The sequence below is a fragment of the Spea bombifrons genome, chromosome 11 (genome assembly GCF_027358695.1).
Source record: "Spea bombifrons isolate aSpeBom1 chromosome 11, aSpeBom1.2.pri, whole genome shotgun sequence".
In the NCBI taxonomy this organism is placed as follows: Eukaryota; Metazoa; Chordata; class Amphibia; order Anura; family Pelobatidae; genus Spea; species Spea bombifrons.
Window position 1 is genome coordinate 27,969,194 of NC_071097.1, and position 20,166 is coordinate 27,989,359.

At 39.1% G+C, this 20,166-nt stretch overlaps 1 protein-coding gene across 1 annotated transcript in view; it reads left to right on the forward strand.

The window, feature by feature from the left end:
• Positions 1–17,920, forward strand: part of HPSE2 (heparanase 2 (inactive)) — an 85,078-nt gene extending 67,158 nt beyond the window's left edge. The window contains exons 9-12 of the mRNA XM_053451205.1: positions 691–805; positions 8,062–8,207; positions 9,345–9,491; positions 17,583–17,920. Of these exons, the coding sequence (XP_053307180.1) occupies positions 691–805; positions 8,062–8,207; positions 9,345–9,491; positions 17,583–17,748 (574 nt within the window). The 3' untranslated portion in view covers positions 17,749–17,920. The remainder of the gene's footprint in view (positions 1–690; positions 806–8,061; positions 8,208–9,344; positions 9,492–17,582) is intronic.
• Positions 17,921–20,166: the final 2,246 nt, after the last annotated feature.

Genomic DNA, 20,166 nt, shown 5'->3' on the forward strand with positions numbered 1-20,166 from the left:
GGCGTTCTTGATTAAGCCCCTAATGGATGAAACGCGTCAGGTGTGGAGGTGACCGCTGCTGTTGATATTGAGTTGTGTTGTCCACACTGCTGTCGTGTCCTTGAACATGGGTCCAGCCTTCCAGACCCTTTCTAATAGTGGGTGAAGAGTGTCTACTAAACAGTACTGTACCAACTGTGGCGTTGCCTCCCAATGTATTATTAGGCTTTTCCCAGGACCAAGAAAGGTTATTCCTTTTAGTATGAATCAATGTCTGTTATGTGACACCTCCAGTGAAGATGCAGCATGATCTTGGCTTCTCTTTGACAATGTATCAAATCTTAGTCTAATGTACTGCAGATCTCACTCTTCAAATATTGATTCTTCTTTATTGTATGTAGTATTAACTATTATTTCTCATTTGTATTGTAATAGCCAAAATTTTTTAGTGAAGTGTCCTGTACCACTAACCAAAGGTCAATATCACACTTTGGATCATTTATCCAAATCAGAAGTGGTACGTCTGGTTAATGTATCTTTTTCCACGGACATTCTCAGTATTTATGGCTAGGTGGAACACAAAACAGACAATTTCATGTCTGCTCAGTTACTTTCCGCTAATTACCAACCTTGTGATAGGATTTGAAATGCAACTAAAAAGTAATTACCCCTATTCTTCTATGATTAACATTTTTTTTACCTTTTACTTAGGTGGCTGAACACTTTAGGAATGTCTGCTAATCAAGGAATTGATGTAGTTATACGGCATTCATTTTTTGATCACGGATTCGACCATCTGGTAGATCAAAACTTTAACCCGCTGCCGGTAAGCTTGTAATAAAAACACTAATTATTATTATTATTATTATTATTATTATTATTATCTTTTATTTAAATAGTACCAATAATTTGCACAGCTCTTTCTACAATGTATATATATTTAAGGGGTATGAGATGTTTTACCTTGAGCCCTGCCGAGCTTGTGACCTGCACTACTCTATAAAGCACACTTTGAGTCTTTGCTTGCGCCCCCTCTAAAAATGAAATTTTGGCTCCACAATAGACAAAGCGTTTTGGGTATTCGGCGTAGAAAGCACTTTTCCGTGTGGCTTGTTTGAACTCTGCTTGAAATAGACTCGCTCCAGCTTGGTCTCTTTTAGTACTAATAGGAGACATTAGTTAGTGTCGGGCGTAACATGTTGAAAGCAGATGGAGAGTGTTACCTCTGAAAGGTTGGAAAAACACGAGACAAAGTGTAATGCTTCATCCTGAAGAAACAACTCAGCAGCTGAGGCGTATGAACTGTCACACAGAGAAACAGGGAGGCTGAGAATGTCAACAGATATTTTGCGGTGAGACCTGAGGTCAGAAAGTGAGAGCACTAAATAGTGTAAGCTTGTTCCCGTTTGCCTTTGATTTATTTTTAAACACTGACACTTTGCAACATTATCCCTGATATACGAGGATCCACTAAGGCTTCCAGGCAACATAGAGCATCCTTCTTTACTTAAACCGTTGGTCAATGATGTTGTCCCCCGCACGATGCTTACGTTGAGTGAGTGTGCCGGATCTAAAGCCTATTCCAGCGCAAGTGTTTTCATAAAAAGTATGAAAATCATTTTATGTAGTGTGACCCTTTTAATGTTACCCTTGTAACGTTACCAGATGCACTAAAAAGTGTTGAAAATAGTTTGATCTCAAAAATATGAAACCGTTTTCCCCCTTATCTATATATTTGTTTCACATTTACTGTATTGTCCCGAATATAGGCCGCACCCCTAAAGTTTGATGTTTATTTTAAAAAAAATGTAGTTTTAAAAAAAAATTACTAGAAAGCTAAACTCATACTCTCTCTCACTCTTTTTTAAACTCTCACTACCTTATCCTCTGTCTTCCGTTTGTCCCTGTGTGCTTCCCATAGTTCTACTTCTTTTCCTTAATTATGTGAACATCAACATAACAAATTCCACTAATTTCTCTCTTCGTTTACATTATTAAGCTCATTCCTCTTTTTCGTTAGTATTTTGAAAATATGCGTGTTAAATGTGACCCATAGTGACTTTACCACTCCCCAAAAAACAGCAGCGAAGTGATTTATTTCTCATGTTCAAATCCCACTCATCTAAATGTAATCCCACTCCACTAAATGCATTTTAAGTAGAGCTCTAAAACCAGTTTCTTCCAATCTGGCAAGTGGCATCCCGTGGTGTAAAACAGTTATGGACAGGTGAAAATTGTTAAACAGTTTAAAAAGCCACAGAGACAGGGAAAAAAAACAGCAAGTCCAGATTTTGACCTGAATCTAGGTGTAACGGCTGCTATTTTCCCGTGGGAGCTATCAGGAAGATGAAAGCAGTCAAACATACCTGTGCTGGGTAACTGTGATGCGAAACCTGAGCCGCTCATTCCTGCTCCTGATGAAGACTTTTCCACATGTGGCCTTTGTATAAAGTCAGCTGCTCGTTGAGAGACGTGGAACACGATCCTCACAATCAGTCACCAAGGTATCAAACAATTCGGTCGTCCACTCGGTGACATGTAAGACTCATCTGTCTATCTGGTTGCTTTTTATTGTGCGAAATAGAATGAAGATTGATGTTTGGAGTGGACAAAGCAATACAAACTTTTTAACCATATGTAGAGTTTTTATAAATGAAAATGAGGAATTATTATCATTTATTTTCCACTTCTAAATTCACAAGAATGAGCAGTTTCTGTTCAGCCAAAAGGCTCAATGATGGCTGTGGTACCATTAATAGGCTTAGAAAAAGTCTCCGTAGCGCTGCGGAGTAGCATCCCTGTGCCGGATTACCAGCAACAGATCGCCCTATTGGGTGATCAGCCTCATTGGTGGGCAACAGACCAAATGACCGACTGGAGATTTCAGCGATAACAAGCCCATTGAGATTTTGGAGATTTAAGCTTCACTCTTCCTTTCTGATACACAACCTTCGGAGGAAAAACACCGAGATATGACATCATTTCCAGGCGCTCAGCTATGAGGACACACGGTGTGAAGAACAACACCTGCTCCTCAATGTCACCCAATAGTGAGCCACGAGAACCGCCATCATTTTCCTGAGTCAAACCAGCCTACGGTGCGTCTATAAGCTAGAGGAGAACTACTATCTCTTTTATTTAAAATATTTCATCTTATATTTCTTCAGACCCATTCTCAATCCACCAAGGCTTCCTTGCAGTGTCTTCCATCACCGCTGCACATGATCTACTGGTGCACATCTTTTATTTTTATATAAATGCGTATTTCTGCCAGTGAGGGAGAGCTGTCTGTCTAGCAGCTCATAACATCCACTGAAACTTTAAAGACCCCATACATACTGTTTACACTCACATGTGCACGGCTTAGGCGGAATGCTTGCTTATAAAGTCTTTCAATTTGTAAATTTATCCACATGCTTAGTCTGTCTTGTTAAGAGAAGTCCTCTTAAAAAAAAAAAAGAGTAAAAGGCTTATTCTAGGAACTCCAACTGGGTCATATAAAGCTGGATTTGGTTCAATCAGTCTTTGCTGTTTGGAATTTTTTTCTATACTGTTAGAAAAAGTCAATGTATAAAAAAAAAATACTAACGGCTGCACAACCCAGACAAAAGAGAGAAAGTTTAATGCTAAATCCGGCTGTTTGATGTATCAGTATTGTGTGAAGGGCTTTTCAAGCTTAAATAGTTTTGTCTTGCAAAAAAATGGAGGGGGTGCAAGCTATAAAGGTTTGCGTCCTTCCATAAATTGGCTCTTAAATCTTTTCAACATCTCTTATCCTAAACCCATATGGGGCTTCACACTCTCAGGTCCTTTGACAACGAGTTCACAGCCATAAAAAATCTTGAAACATTAACTGTCCAACTGTGAATTTACAGGTACAGCTGCCTAAAAGGCTCGATGTGCATTAAAAGTCTTCCGTGTTTTACAAGCTTTGTACTGGAATGAAAACGCAGCCAACAATCTCGCCGTTCTCATTCATCGCTGTTAGGATTGGAGTACTGCTTGGTTTAGCTCATCATTTTAACATTTTTTAAATATAAAGTAACCCCAAGAAGTATGATTTTATATATAATGCAGTAGTATATAACGGATTTATTAAACCCTTGGAGGGCTGAGGAAGGCAGTTAAAAAATTCATATTCGTTACATTTTAATTGTAAAATGTTATGGAATTATGCTTTTTGTTAAAAATATAGGCAAATGAACATACCTTTTGGTGAACAGAACAGGAGCTAACCATAATATTAGACAGCAACCAATGTAAGGCAAAACACACATGATTATAATTAGGAGGAGAGAGCAATTAATGTTCTTTGTTGTTCTTTAATTTATTAAATAAAGTCCCTTTTTCAAGCGGGTACAAGGTGTGCTTGTGATATTGGCATTAACATTTGCTGATTGGAAATAGCATTAAATATTACTTACAATTTACAGACTTACTTAAATTCTCAAATCCAGATAAGGTACCACTCCAAATCCCAATGGCTGGGTGCTTCCCAACCCAGTGGACAAAGAGTTTCAAGATATTGAGAACGAAAGGGTTGGGAAATTAAAGGGAGCTGAACATTTCAATGTGTTGAGTTTCTTATGCATTATGAAGACCAATCCCGGTGAGCATCTCATGCAATGAGGGTTTGCTGGACCCGCATATTCCATAGTTCAAGCAGTAATGACTTATGTGGATCCAACTTACCTCTTCTGCATGTGGAGCTCCCTCTAGTTGGTCCTCCCTAATACATCGTGAGGTTAGGGAGCTCTAACCTTTAACCGCCCCTAAAACACACCTGGCCACAATACAGGATCTGTATACAGGGCCGGCCGAAGACTTAACGCCGCCTGGGGCGAAGTTTAAAACGCGCCCCCCCCCCGACGCCGGGGGGGGGCGGCGCGCGAAGTTTAAAACGCCGCCCCCCCCCGCCGACGCCGGGGGGGGCATTTTAAACTTCGCCGACGCCCCCCCGGCACTTACCTTTAAACAGTCCTGCGACGAGTCTCCCTGCTCTGCCACGGTGCCGGCTTGTAATGCTGAGCGCCGGAAATTGACGTCACTTCCGGCGCTCTGCATTACAAGCCGGCACCGGGACCGAACAGGGAGACTCGCCGCAGAGGAGAGAGAGAGAGGGGCGCCGAGCGGGTAAGCGAAAATCACTCGGTGCCCCTCTCTCTCTCCTCCGCTTCAAAAAAAAAAACAAAAACAAAAAAAAAAGCGCTTGGGCGGCAAAGTGCCGCCCCTTCTAAAGTGCCGCCTGGGGCAATTGCCCCAGTCTGCCCCATTATAGGCCCGGCCCTGTCTGTATACTTTATTATCAAAATGTGTGGTTCTGGATCCAACATAATCACAGAAAGGTTATAATTAGGCCTTCATTCATCGAAAATGAGTAGTTGAATCATGACATTATCATAATATGCAATATCTATGGAATTTTATCAAAAGGGCTGCGACTAAAAGAGCGGCTCATGATGACGAGCTCCCTAGTTGTTTTGGTATTCCATATTTTTCATCCCCCAAAAAAACAGATCCTTTAACCAAGCTCTATCCTAATCAGATAACTTAATATAAATCATTAATAAACGTATAATAAATTATTAATAATGACTTTAATGAGCAAATTGCTGTCTAGTACGTAGTAAATAAGTTACGATGCTGTCCCTTTAACTTCTATATGTCCTATCTGAACATTGCATGTTGTTCTGACGTTTGCCTTCTGCTATATAATAGTCTACAGTTAATGTAACACAAAAAAGTCTGTGTCCTAATGAGCATGTTCACAAGAAAAAAATAATCGCCAGCATATTAACACCAGGGAATAAGAGTTTAAGTTAATAAGCCCAAGGAAATCATGTGTTGAATTTCTACTAATGATTCACATTCTATTCATTTTGGCCAGCTGTTTAGCCTGCACTTGCTTGCAATAAAAAGAACAATCAGACACAGCTACTCATTAGGCACTAATTTGATCCAGCTTCCAAAGTTTGAATTGCTATTAATAACTTTACGACAACACTGTGCCTGTAGCCAGGGAGAGTTCGGAACTGCATCAAAGCGGCCCCTGGTTTACTACTTTCGACTGCTCTGATTTCGGGAGATGCTTTAGCCCAACGAGATAATGAACCGTCTAAAAAAAGTGTAGGTGTTTCTTTTAAACCGTTACAACAAACCGAGGGTTTCGCATGAAAAGTCCTACCGGAAGCAATTAGGGCGGCTTTCTGTGATGGTGGGAAGCCAAATCATTGCTCCTATCATCCTCAGCCAGCCTTAGCCAAATATGACACAGTCTCTTGTTTGGCGGCCAAAGGACAATCAATTTCCCAGCTGCAGCAGACATCATCATTATTTTGCTTTTAAATCACTTTTGGAACTGTAGAATGAAAGGAAGGTGACCAAACGGTGCGGGAGCCAGCGTTCTGCTGTGGACAAACATCTCGGACTGAGCTTCTTTGTAGCCAAACCTAACATAGCTTGAGTTATAGTAATAACCCTACAAGCCTGTCAAGGAAAATAAAGCATTTCTTTCTGATAATCATACTGTTGGAACACTAGAATTAGACTATGAGTTATTTAAAAGTTATTGTTACTGTTATTGTAAATAACACCTGCTGCTTGATAAGAGATAATTATCTCTGCTGTCTGGCAGCATTAAAATGTTACATATAAGCATGATTGCACCCATCACACCAAACAGATTTTCGTTATTTCTTTACTCAACATACAGGCCGTCGAGGAACATGGTGGTTTTAAGGCCATTACAAAGTAAATGTGATCAGGACGGTTCATTATCACATTCAGATGGTGAAACATGAAAGTAATACATGGAGGAAGATGGTTTTTGGGTGTTTGCGTCAAATGGCGATATCTATAGCTATATAAACTCATTTTACAGAGCTGATACACTATATACGTAATACCTCCCCAGTCAGAGTCATTCTATACATATGTGGCTGATATATGTCCTGTGTAGAGCTGGACTGGGGATGACTTGGAGGCCCTGACACTTTTAAGGTCAGTGGCTGACAAATGACGTTTGTGCGGTTGCCGGCTGGATTTGTGCTGCCGCATATTTTTTATGTCACGCAGTGTGCAGTCAGGCATATTCAGCTGGTGTAAGCTGGTGACGAACTGTCGGCCATTGGCCCACCAATCATTGGCCTGGTTTGCTCGAGGGCCAGTCCTGGTCCGGTCCTGTGTCAGTTCTGTATTCCTATTATTCTTATTAGATAACATTTTGCCAAAGTGAATTTGGTGCAAGCATGAAAAAGTAGTCTTATTGCCAAGTTACCATGTCAACCATTAGAATCAATGGACAATCAGCAGGAACATTCCATTGGGTTTTCAAACTTAACAACACTTTTTAAAAATAATGCCCGATAGTTATCATAATTGCTTAAAATCGGACTGGCTATTTGGCGAACCAGGAGAAAAGTGGGCCAGTGCCTAATGTGGACTCCCCTGGCCTTAAAGTGCCAGGCCAATTTCAATCCCAATCTGGCCCTGTTAATGTTGAGTTTATTACTAAAGGCAGATAAGGAAGAGGGACAGAGTTCCTATGAGAGTAGAGTCAGGTTGTAGCTCAGTTCATGCAGGGTCAAAAACAATTTAAGGTCAATTGCCGGCAGCAGAAGCATAATAATCTAAATACCAGAAGCTGGCAACAACATATCAAAAGGATAACGGATGATACAAACATTGAAGCTCTAGCACAAACACCTTTATTTCGAAACCGAAACCCATATCATATATATCAAGATGCCTTTGATAAATCTGTCTGTACCTTTAAACACCTCCTTAAACAATGCCGAGTAAAGGTACCAACAAAACATTTTTGTGGGTTTTCCACAGCTTTCTTTGCAAATTGTTTGTGTATGTTTTGCAATTATGTTACAGCTAGAAATGTCCTTGTTTTTCATGAAAACAGCTAAGTGACCCCAAACTTTACACTGCATTATACATACCGATGGCTGCGCATGCATTATAATCTCATGCCTATAGAATCAGATGAAGACCAAGCACAAGAAGCCCATTGAATGGCAGAACACATTTTGCTTACTACCAATTATCTACTTAGTAACTCATTTTCTCTTACAGGATTACTGGATTTCACTTCTTTTTAAGAAACTTGTGGGTCCCAAAGTATTGGCAGTTCACGTAGCTGGTATACAAAGGAAGCCGCGTCCTGGGAAAGTAATACGGGACAAACTCAGGATCTACGCCCATTGTACCAGTTACCATAAGTAAGTTACCATGGAAGCTACAGACGTACATTTTAAATGTAAAATATATCTAAAACATGCTGTATCATTCTACATATCATCAATAGAATGTAAACAGAATGGTTATTGAGTATTATTACATACATTATATACAGAGTTCAGTGGCGGTGTGCTTTACAACACTCCAGGCTTGGCATTGAGCATAGCGATCGCAATCTCTGTTCCCGTTCATCCCAAATGACATGGTTGGATGAGTTTGGTGAGGAAGAACTTGACCGGCCGCACAGAGCCCTGACCTCAACCCCATCAAACACCGTTGGGATGACCTGGAACGGAGACTGCAAGCCGGGCGTCTCGTCCAACATCAAAAATTCCCACAGAAACACTCCAAAATCCAACTTTATATTAATGTCTATGTACTTAGAATGCAATGTCATAAAAGTCCCAATACTTGTGTCCATATAGTCAATATATTTATATATATATCTATGTACACTACTACTACTAATAATAATATAAATCTGTTACACTGTGCTTACAATATAGAGGATTTGGCCTAAAATATAAAAATGTGGGTAAAGTGAAAAGTGTTTTTTCCCCAATATTTTAACCACTAAACATTGAACGCAGTTAATGCAAATTAGAAAACTCAAAACACCTCATATGCTTCATTATTTCTTTTTTGCATAGAAATACTAGGTGCTGTAAGTTTTTAAAATTTTGCCTTAAATAGCACAGCTTACAAAAATGCCCCACAAAAGTATATGTTCCTGAAAAGCTTTGGCTATTTCACCAGGGTCAGCGTAGCACTTTTCATCTACCCATTTCTCCACAATAGTCTTAAAACATTAAACTGCATTTTTAGCACAACTTTTGCAAGTTGGGTTAGGATTTCTTCCAAAGCATAGGTGCAACTGCTGAAAAACAAGAAAACTAACTTATGATCGCCACGTGTATGTTTTGAAGGCGATTAAATAGCTCACTTTTCTAAAGTTTTTTTGTTTCTCTACTGGAAGGAGTACCGAATCTTTGGAGATTTATTTACATTCTTTTTAATTTAATTCTAATGTCAACATTTACCAAAAAAAATGCATTTCGTGCCATGCTGCAACATCAGTCGAATGGTTTGAATTTATACTGTTTATTTTCACCTATTAGCCACAATTACGTACGAGGATCAATAACACTTTACATCATCAACCTACATCGGTCGAGAAAAAAAATTAAGCTAGCTGGGACACTGCGTGATAGAATTGTCCATCAGTATCTACTTCAGCCGTATGGGACAGAGGGAATCCAATCAAGGTGAGTGCATTGCAGGCTGAAAACCTGTTACATGTATAGTTGGGATACTTTGATTCTATGTCAATTCATATTTTAGCTGACCATTTAAGTGATATGTCTTCTATACGTATAGTAACGTAAAACGATGAGTGGGAGACCCAATAAAAGGACCTTTGTTCAATCCCGAACCATGAAATCCATGATGTCGACAGGCAGTTGTTGGTTATATGAACAAGCAGCAAATCTCAACGAACCACTGCTCAGATGTCATTGAAATAGAGATCGATGACATTTTAAAAGAATGACATGACTGCCCCGGTGGCATAAAATAATGCCCTAGATCAGAACCAGAGCTTTAGGTATCGATATAATGAGATATAATGAGTAAAACACGGGGTTCTTATGTCAGCATGTCTTAAAATGTCCAACTGGACAGTGTATCTGTTATAATAACTTAGCGTTTCTCTCTTGGCTGGACCTCATATGTTACCTATGGATAAACCCAGTCCAGCTGAAATATGTAGACCTCCCAAACAACTGTGAGCTCAAGAACTTACTTGAATTTATGATGCCAGTAAATGCCGTGCTTAGTATAATGTAAACAAGCGTACCGCAGTTCCAGGTCAGTGTTAGGCAACTTAAATCTTAAAGTACCAGCAGGACGCCAGGAACATAACAATCTCTCCTAGATTGCTTCATAGGAGCCACTGGAGAATTATGATTTCAAAGACAGATACAATGATGAGTGACAAAGATCACTGATCACACTGATGGTCCTGAGTTGATGGAACTTCTGGTTCAAAAGAAGCTGTGGGCTGCCTATTTAGCTGTTCCTAAACTACTGAATCAGTGCGAGATGTGGTTACTTTTCTCTTTAAGTCACCTTATGGCTTGCATTCACATCTGAACTTTTAGAATACAAACAGAGGCTTCACCGCCAAAAAAGTAAGATTGTTTGCCGCCCCCAGCTTTTAAAATATATCCACATAAAGATTTGTTGCTAGCTATGCAGTGGGCTTTCTGTGGATAGCCAGTTACTGTAAATGTTATTTATTCAGGCTACAAGACACATAATGAATCTCGTCTTTCCCAAACATGAAATAAATTTGGAATCACCGTCTGCCCCCTGCTGTTTAATATACAATTGTAAATCACATCCCAACCACTGTTGTAGATTTGGCACGTCTCTCTCTTGAAAATGTAAATTTGATGGATCACTCAATAGTGCCAAATTCAGCCACGTGCTGCACAATCACACACTTAATCCTGGAATTTCCATTCTTTCCTGAAATGACAAGACGCTTCAATAATTTGCTAGGAAAAAAAAAATCAGTCCGGACCATTCGACATTCTGCGCTGACTTCACCAAGATGTAATTTAGTTAAAAAATCAACTAAACAATAAACAATGCAAGCAGGCTAGTAGGTTTACCATTTAAAATTCCAGATCTCAAGTACACAAAGGAGTCTATTCACCACTGCAAAGTTGGGACTGAGAATAGCCTGGAATCTGTTATTTTCATCCCAGGGTGATCATAGAGAGGTATGTAGGGCCATCTCAACACCACCCACGGTAGAAATGTTGGGGAGCACCTTCTAAAAGTTGCGGAATTCAAATGAAAACTCTAAGCTTAGTCCCCTTGAAAACAATGAAGACTTCAGGCCTCTGACACATGAAATAAGAAAGCTTCTAGGTATTTTAACAAAATAAGAATGGATGTAATGGGTGAATTATTTATGTTCTTCTGTCATTCTGGTAGTCTTCATGAAGAGAATATAGAACTTTATGGATAACTAACATTAGCGACATGCAAATGATGTTCTCTAGAGTCTTGTATGTAAAGCAGGAGTTTCAACTCACCAACCTCACTATGAATTACAAAGGACTAATCGTGTTTGCAGGTTAATTGTTGTTATTATTTAGATGGTACCAGCAGACAGGTACAATGGGTTATTCCAGACTTTCTAACCTCACTGATCAACCTGAATCTTCTGGGTCGCGGGGTCCTAAGACTCCACTCCCGCAAATTTCCTCCCTTAAATGTCCAGCGACGTCAGCAGGAATGCCCACTGGCGCCAGCAGGTAGTGCTGGCCACATTCCGCAAGGGTAGGCTCCGGGTAGCCAGAGCCCAAAAGTTCCCAGGTATGGGACTGAGGCTGTGAAAGGGTCACTGCCCCGAGTCAGGCCTGTGGCTGTGCTGAAGATAAATTGCTGATGCTCCCAGTTTACTTGCCAATTTTTCCTTATATTTTATCATGTCTAATACCACTGGGATCACTGATGGACCAAGCACTGCGGCAACACAAATCTTGCAACAAGACCTTTGTCATTGTAATAGATTTGGCACCAAAGCCGTTATTCTCCCACTTTGTTGCAATTGTAAAAGTCGCTAATAGCACAATAGAGACCGATAACCTGACTTGACAAGGAGAACTGTATCAGATTTGGATAATGAAGCAGTTTACAGCTAGAGGTTCCAGTGATCCACCATCATCACTGTAAGAATTAAGAAGCATAAAAATCAGTCAAGAAGTATCCTTCGACGAGCAGCCCTGGCTTTTGTCCGTCGCGTTTTCACGCTCGTTCTGATGATAACATCCGTAAAGATTCTGGAAAGATTCTGTTAAACTTCTAGTAGCCGCCTTTCCTTTTAATAAGTTTCAAGAGATTCTTAAAACCAGGCAGTTGTAAAATAGGGGTGCATTTATCAAAGCCGTGGCTTCTTAAGCATTTAAATTCTACCCAAGGCCCTCTTAAAAAAGCCGAATACAATTTAAAACAAGAAAACCAGACCGTGCTTCAGAAAGATTTTGTAGTGCTTAGTGTGTCAGTCCTGGCTTAGATTAATGTTCTGAGAATTAGTGCTTCATCCAGACCCCTGGATCCAAACCCAAACATTTAACTCCTCTGTAAAGATTGGTAGAAAATTGAGATTCCAACATTTCTAAACAAATGTTCTTAATCTTAAAGAGGTTTGGACATGTTTAGATTTTGTGTTAAACACTTTTGCCAGCTATGGTAACATGATCTTTTTATTGTACAAAGTACTTATACACAGCTCCCAAAAATATCTTCTGAATAAGACGTGGGAGACCATAAAGATATTGGAAGGACTTTATTAAGTAAATTGTGCAGACAACAGAATTCGGCCTCAAATATTCTGCCAGTTTCTGATCCACTAAGTGAAATGTCATTCGACCCGACATTATATTTTCCTTTGTAATATCCGTCGCCACCCTGTGATCGAGCCGTGACCCACGCTGTGGTTGGGTTGACATAATAATGGTAGGTAGTAGTTATATCAGGCATTCTTAACAAAACATACACCATTAAAACCACAGTGCCTTAGGGAAAAGAACACATTGATCACTGCTGGCGATTAGAGAGTAAAATTCATATCCCCAATGCTAGAGATAAGTAAAATCTGTATCTGTGATACACATGATTTAATCGTGCAAAAGTGCAATATAAAAATTAGATAATTCGGTAATTGGGTTAAATTGACTTAATCGGTGACACATAATCATTTTTGTCCCTTATAGGGGAACTTCCACCATTTTTTATTACTAGTAACAGATTCAAATTAAACAGTTCTAGTTTTTCATCATAGAATGTTGACAAACAGCTGCATATTAGCCATTAGTATGAGTTCTCACTCTGTTATCTGAGCCCCAATCTACTAGACAAACACGCTAGCTCCTTATCATACTGCCTGCAGGAAACAATAGAATTACTCTATTTTATTCACCCAGACAGACACTCTGACGAAGAAAGCCGAGGGAGGAACAGACTTCGTTAGAATCAGCTCAGTGTGGTATATGAGCCGGGAAAATCATGCAACATATTACATGGCCGACAACAATGGTCTGCAGATAAGTTTATGTGGACAACATAAGATACAACTAACCTATATTACTGCATGTTATGGTCAAGGAAAAATATTTATTTTCATATTATTTCCCCTGAAATTTGTTTATTTAAAAAGGATTCTCATTAATTTTGTAATATTTAATTTTTTAACTACACTTAGTACCCCCCATTAGAAAACTATATATTTTTTTCTATGTCTTCCTGGTCTATTTGATGTCACCACATTCAGTAGACGGCTCTGGGGCTTCTCTGCACCACAGTAGACAGGAGCCGGGTGGGAATTATGCACTAAACAGGTAGTTTCCAGCTGGGTTGAAATGTCAACTCACCAACTTAATTTAGGGGGAAATACCTCTATTTTTATAAACCTTGCTTTTAGGAAAAATATATTTTGTTGATAAATTATTAATTTCAGGTTATAAAACATCTTTGAAATGAATGCTCAAGATTGCAGATGAATGTAACACTGCAGATTTAAAATATTCACTCCGCTTATAAACAGGGATGGGCAACAGTTCTCTGGGGTTTTTTTGGAAGACATTAGACATTAAATACCCCAGATGCATCAATGACTTTCAGAAGTCTTGTGGATTAAACTTGTGTACATGGACCATAAACGCTTTGGGCAGATTTTTCGTTTTTGGTCCATTTACTCATCCAAGACATGGAAGCGGTAGGCGGAGAATGTAGGGAGACGTTGAGAGAGAGGGCGAGAGAGTGTGAGAGAATGAGAAAATCAAAGAAATGCAAATTAAAATTCTGAGCTCTCTGCTTCCTTATCGTTTGTTTGTTGTGGGCCCCTCCTTTTTCGGACATTTATATGAATTCACAAAATTGGAAAATTTTGTTAAAGTTTAAATGTGTTTGAACCCAAATGCACAGTCTATGGTGGACACTAATGTTACCTACCACCATCTATAAAAGAGCCACTAGGTTTATCCACCCTTTAACCCTCTGACCAGAGGTAATCGCCTATGGGGCATTATTATTTATTTATAATTATTATTATCTCTTGGAAGGAAGATCATGGTTAGCTGCCGTTGGAAGCTGATCAGCCACTTTCCCGTTAAGTTGATCAGAGAATATTGAGAATGGTTTAACACCCATTGTGAATTTCAAGAATCCTTAACTGGTTATGCAGATGTTGGACAGGAAACTGTAAGAGCCGAGACTAAACCCTATCAGCATACACGAAAAAACTGTGGGGTGCAGTGTAAATTTCATCCTCACACTGGTGTCACAGCATGACAGCTTGGGGCAAACTCTGGCTGCAACCTAACTCCATCATGGTTCATTCCCAGTTTTAGTATGTAGCAGTGTGTGGAGGTCTAACCTGTTCCTGGTTCTCATTTATCTTTTGCACGATCTCTCCCTCTGCTCATCAGTGTGTTCCAAATGGCTTTCCGTTTTATGGACACACTTTAATGACCCTATTTCTGATCTTGTGGCACAGAATCGGGGTTCAGATTAATGATTACATCCCTACTATGGACATCAAATATACTGATTTTTTTCAGGCATGAAACATGTTAAAAAAAAGCTTTGATTGGGTCTCGAAGAAATAGAATTGCACATGTACGACAGCGTCCGGCAATTCCTATAAAGATTACAAACAAGGATCTCATTGTCAGAAGCCTCAGGAGGAATTATAAATACCAACCTTAAACAGAACGTGCCTTCCAAAAAACATAGCCTTATCTAAATGTTCATAAAAATGATTCATGCATTGCGCTAGACAGTTAGTAAATGTGCAGTCTCTGTAATTTTCTCCCTTTTGCTGTTATAGTCGTCCGCCCTAGGGCCACACTGAGCACACAGCTACATTTGTTGCTATTTAGGAAAACATGACAATTTTATGAGCAATATCTGAGGCAAAAATGGAAATTGAGCTTTCTTTATGGTTTCTATGGTACATTTAGAACCTATTTGCGATATTATAATATATATTTTGCTAAAATCTAATCAAATAGATACGTTATCAAGATAAATGGATAATTGTAAAATGGTTATTTACAGGATAACTGAAATGCAGAAAATGGCAAAATAAGACAGCAAAGTACATTGGGGCAAATATAAATAACAGCACTAAATGGTGAAGTCCTTAATATGTTCAGCTTCCAATACAGAAGATTCACATAAATGGGACAGCATCACGAAACCATCTTATAAGTTAATATTTACCCAGTAAAAGAACCTGATGTTTAGCCCTTGGCGGTCCTCTCTCTGTAGCTTCTATTTGTTCTGCAAGTTGGTCCTCATTCCTACCTTACAATTCATTTGTAAATACGGCGTTATTGAAATACAGCATATTTATATTTTGGAAAGTTATGGTCACGGAGCATAGCCAATGGTTCACATAAACCAGGTTTTGTTTAAATAATACATCTTACTCTACTGACACCCTGAATCCTAGTAAATTCCAATTTCTTTGGTGGAGATTATAGTGATTTGTATAAATTCCACTGACTCCCTCTAGTGGTTAGTTGACATTTCCTTTTAAAACCTTTTAAAAGATGGATTACTATTCCACAATTTAATTTAAAAAAATACAGACTCATTTATATATGTATATTGGCAGGACGGAGGGTGAAAGCTAGCGATTGAATAGGCTGAATGAATGGGAAGACAGGACATAACAAGTAGTAAATAAAATAACGATTTGACTTACAGAACAACAGGTGAGGAGGGCCCTGCTCAATGAGCTTACAATCTAGAGACACAAAATGGGAAGGATGGAAGGCAGAGAGTTGGATGGAAGGTGAAAGCTAGCCATTGAATAGGCTGGATGGAGGGAGAGAGCTAGACACAAAATGAGAACGATGGGGAGAGAGAGAGAGATAGCCACACAATGGATAGAAGAGAGGGCAAAGAGTTAGCCACAGAATGGGCAGGATGGAGGACAGAGCTGGCTACAGAATGGGCAGAATTGAGGGAAAGAGGTAGCCACAGAGAAGGGAGAGCTAGCCGTAGAGTGGACTGGATGGAGGAGTGAAAGCAGAAAGCAAAGGATGGATGCACAAAGAGCTAAGCACAGAATGGGTGGAGAGGTGGCTGAGAGCTATAGCCAAAAACTAAAGGGTTGAGAGTGGACTTTTAGCAGATCGACTCCCTACCTTTATCCTTTATCCTTTAAATACACAATAATATCAAATATACTTTTCAGTTGTCTGTCCATTTTTTCTGCTGTAAAAGATAATAAGCAAATCTACAATCTTATTGTCTCTGAACCTAGTATTTGCTGCCAAATTATAACTAAGTTACCAAGTTCTCTAGCTTTGGCCAAGTTAAGACATTTTCAGAATTTTAGCCCTGAGTGTTTTGTGTACACAGACTTTAAATAAATAAAAGATGCAAACTTCACTTAAAATGAAAGAGAAAAAAATTCTGCGTAAGGCCTGTTTTTTTTATGGATTACAAAGAGCTCTCTTCGGTTCATCATCAATTTTCATTTCCACAAAGAACAATTCCTTGTAGCAGCAAATTAAATGTACAGCACATGACAAAGAAAGCTAGCTTGTAGCTAGAATTACTATCCTTCTTAGAAGACCGAGGTTGTTTAAAGCGTATCTGTCCTATTCCCAATGGCTACTTGTATTTCTGTCCAGCACATAATCCCATGTAATACCGTTTACAGATTAAAATAAGGAAGATATGCCGTATGGAAGGATACTTTATGTGCATACTATAGGAGTTATTATCTTATCTTGCTCTTCCTCAGGATCTGCATGGGTATTGTAATGTTGCTGATTGTTGTTGGTAGCCTTGTTTAGTCTGGGTGAGGATCCACAGGGGGTCATTTCAGGACAGGAAATTTTTAGATTACATGTTGGATTGGCTACCTTTTGACGGCTTTCTTAAATGTGTGAAATAGACCCTAAACAACCTAAGAACACATCAATTGAAACCACAAGAAAGTATACATAATTGATAGATTGTTAGAAATACTTAAGGTTGTGGAACTGATATTTTGAAGAGCTAGAATTACTTTCAAGATGACGTAGGTTGCCATTACAAAAAAGTATAATCACATCTTTACTTTAGTGCCATATGTCTAACCAAATCCTCCATTGATTATCTACGGATTTATGATTGATTCTCTTACCTGTATATTAAGGAAGATTTTGGAATACAAAGAGGAGGCCTGAGGGACTCTAAACCTCCCAGCACAGCAGTGAATAACTTCCATGTATTTACTGATAAATTAGTTAATTTAACAAGTGTGGTTTTTTTTTCCTTCTTAGGTCTGTGCAGCTGAATGGACAACATCTTGTGATGGTGGATGATGGAACCCTCCCCGAACTTAAACCGCGACCTTTGCGCCCGGGCCGTACGCTTGTTATCCCTCCACTAACCATTGGCTTTTATGTGGTGAAAAATGTAAATGCTGTGGCTTGTCGATATCGGTAGTTAAACTTTGCACACTGATCAATACAAACACATGTATGAACGACAACTATGTCTCCAGAACCAATGACCTTTCACGCTATGAGTGTTTTGTGTCTTATTTCATGTTCATCCACCCGTAAAGGCCTATTGCCTAATCTAACATATAAAAACATGGATTGTACTGAAATATATGGCACCATGTATTAACAAATTGTTTATTAACAGAGAATGATAAAGCAGGACATTTTCCTCTTCTACTTGTCTAACAGGGTCTTAGTTACCCTGCTGTCAGGGAGCGTACCCTGAGTGTCATCTGCCCTGAGCTTCACCCTCCATTTTGGAAGTATTTTTAGAAATAATAACATTTTAGTAAACGGAATGTGTTAGTTTTAATGTAGCAAATCAACACTTATAGCAGCACTTTGAAGATAACCCCATAAAAAATGGCTGAGAAAACAGTCAACAAAATTCCCTAATGTTAATTCAACGAGAGACAAACTAAAAGTCTTTTAGGTGAGTTACCATTGAGTGTGCCGCAAAGAAATCTCCATGTATCCTCAATCCATTGACCAAAATTCTAATTCTTTACAAATGTTCTTATATTATTTGTCAGCAGAGTTTTCTGTTTGGTCCTTTAGAGATCCTGTACACTAAAGTGTTATTAGTATCTCCTGTAATCTGATAGAACCTTTATGAGATCTAATCTAGATCAAGTTATTGCTATTAATGTAACATTCCCCATCAGTTCACTTAGAACAAACTTCTGTTGTGTGAAAAGAACATTCCTATTGCCATAGACAGCCAGAAATATCCAAGAATGAAGACTGTGGCCGCTCCATAACTGAATATTTATGGGACATACACACGTAGATAGGATACCTCCCAGTTCCAATTTGCATGGACTTGTTCAATATTTGTAATCCATAAAATGCAATGGCCCCTAGCAGCACTCACATGCCATATATTCACAGACTGCTGAAGCCTTAATGGAGATCAGATAGGAATATAAACATCTGTAAAAATTCTGCAATGCACCCCAACCGCTTGGTTGTCCCAGGGCAGGAAGGACCGGTGGTTCATCTTCTGCTTGTTACTTCCATTAAACACCACACACAGCGGGGATCTGGCAGCTTGTAACGCAGCACTGTTGGAGAAATTGACTGAATTATGAGACAGGACTGGGAACTAAATGGGGGTCAAAGTTCTCCTACATTTGGTATGTCTCCATTGAGTCATGGTAACTTTTTGTATTTCCAGTAAACCAGAAAGTGGAGACTTGTTCCCTTGTAGACTATATAAGATATAGATACGAATGTAATAATTTTATTTCAGATAAGATATATATATATATATATAAACTTTGAATAAATCCGTCTATGTTTTGTATACGTTGGCCGGGGCGAATGTGAAAGCACTGGGCACACTTTGCCCGAGGCATCATTCTAAACAATGATTGCTCGACTTCTCCTATAGAATGACTGCTTTATAAGCTTTTCCACAATTCTCATTTTCCCAACTGTATGTCTGACAACGTTACCTCCTCATTTAATGAATGATATTGTGTGGCCTTTCGAGTTGCTTATGCACGCATTATTTCACTGCTTAACACAAGGTACTCATCAACATCTCCTCGACGTTTGGAATAATCCAGCATTTGATTCTACATCATATGCAAAACGGAAAATGTATGTGCTACATATAAGCTAGCATGCTGAGCGCAGGAACGTGCCCTGCATTATAATGCAAATGTTTAATGAAATTTGCATTCCTGGCAACCTCTAAATGTTAGATAATGCCAAGCTGAATTACCTCAAAAATTTATTTGTTTTATAAAATTGTTAAAAACTTCACAGTGTAGTAGAGAAGATACAACAATGATTTATTATACTGGATCAGATCCATCGCTTCATTTATTAAACAAACTCAATATCTGGTACACGATAAATTGGAAGTAACACATACTTTGGATCGGATTTTAACAAAATGTTGAAATTAAACTGCAAATTCCCATTTTAGTGAATACACCGCTTAGTCTGTAGATAATGTCAATTTAGAGCTTGCATCTAGGGATTACTCCTGCTGAGCCGAACACTGGGATCATATTGGTGACAATATGAATTGGTCTATAACTGTAGTCATACATAGGATCTTTCCAAGCTGTCTTACCGAGAACCCTCAACTGTCCTGCTAAATATGGCTGTCAGGAGTTTGTGGGCCAGGTTCCGAGGGGTAGAAGGATTAGTAACCAATTCCTTTGATATCATAGGGTGATCGGGAGTGTCCAAAACTTGTCAAAAGTGGGCCAAACACCACTCCAACAACGTGGAGTTAACCTGGGATAAAGAACTGCCCACAAGGCCCAGTAATCAGATCAGAAACCCAGAGCATCCAAGCAAACTAAGACTAAGACCCAAACTAAATTTGGGTCAAGTGCCCTAA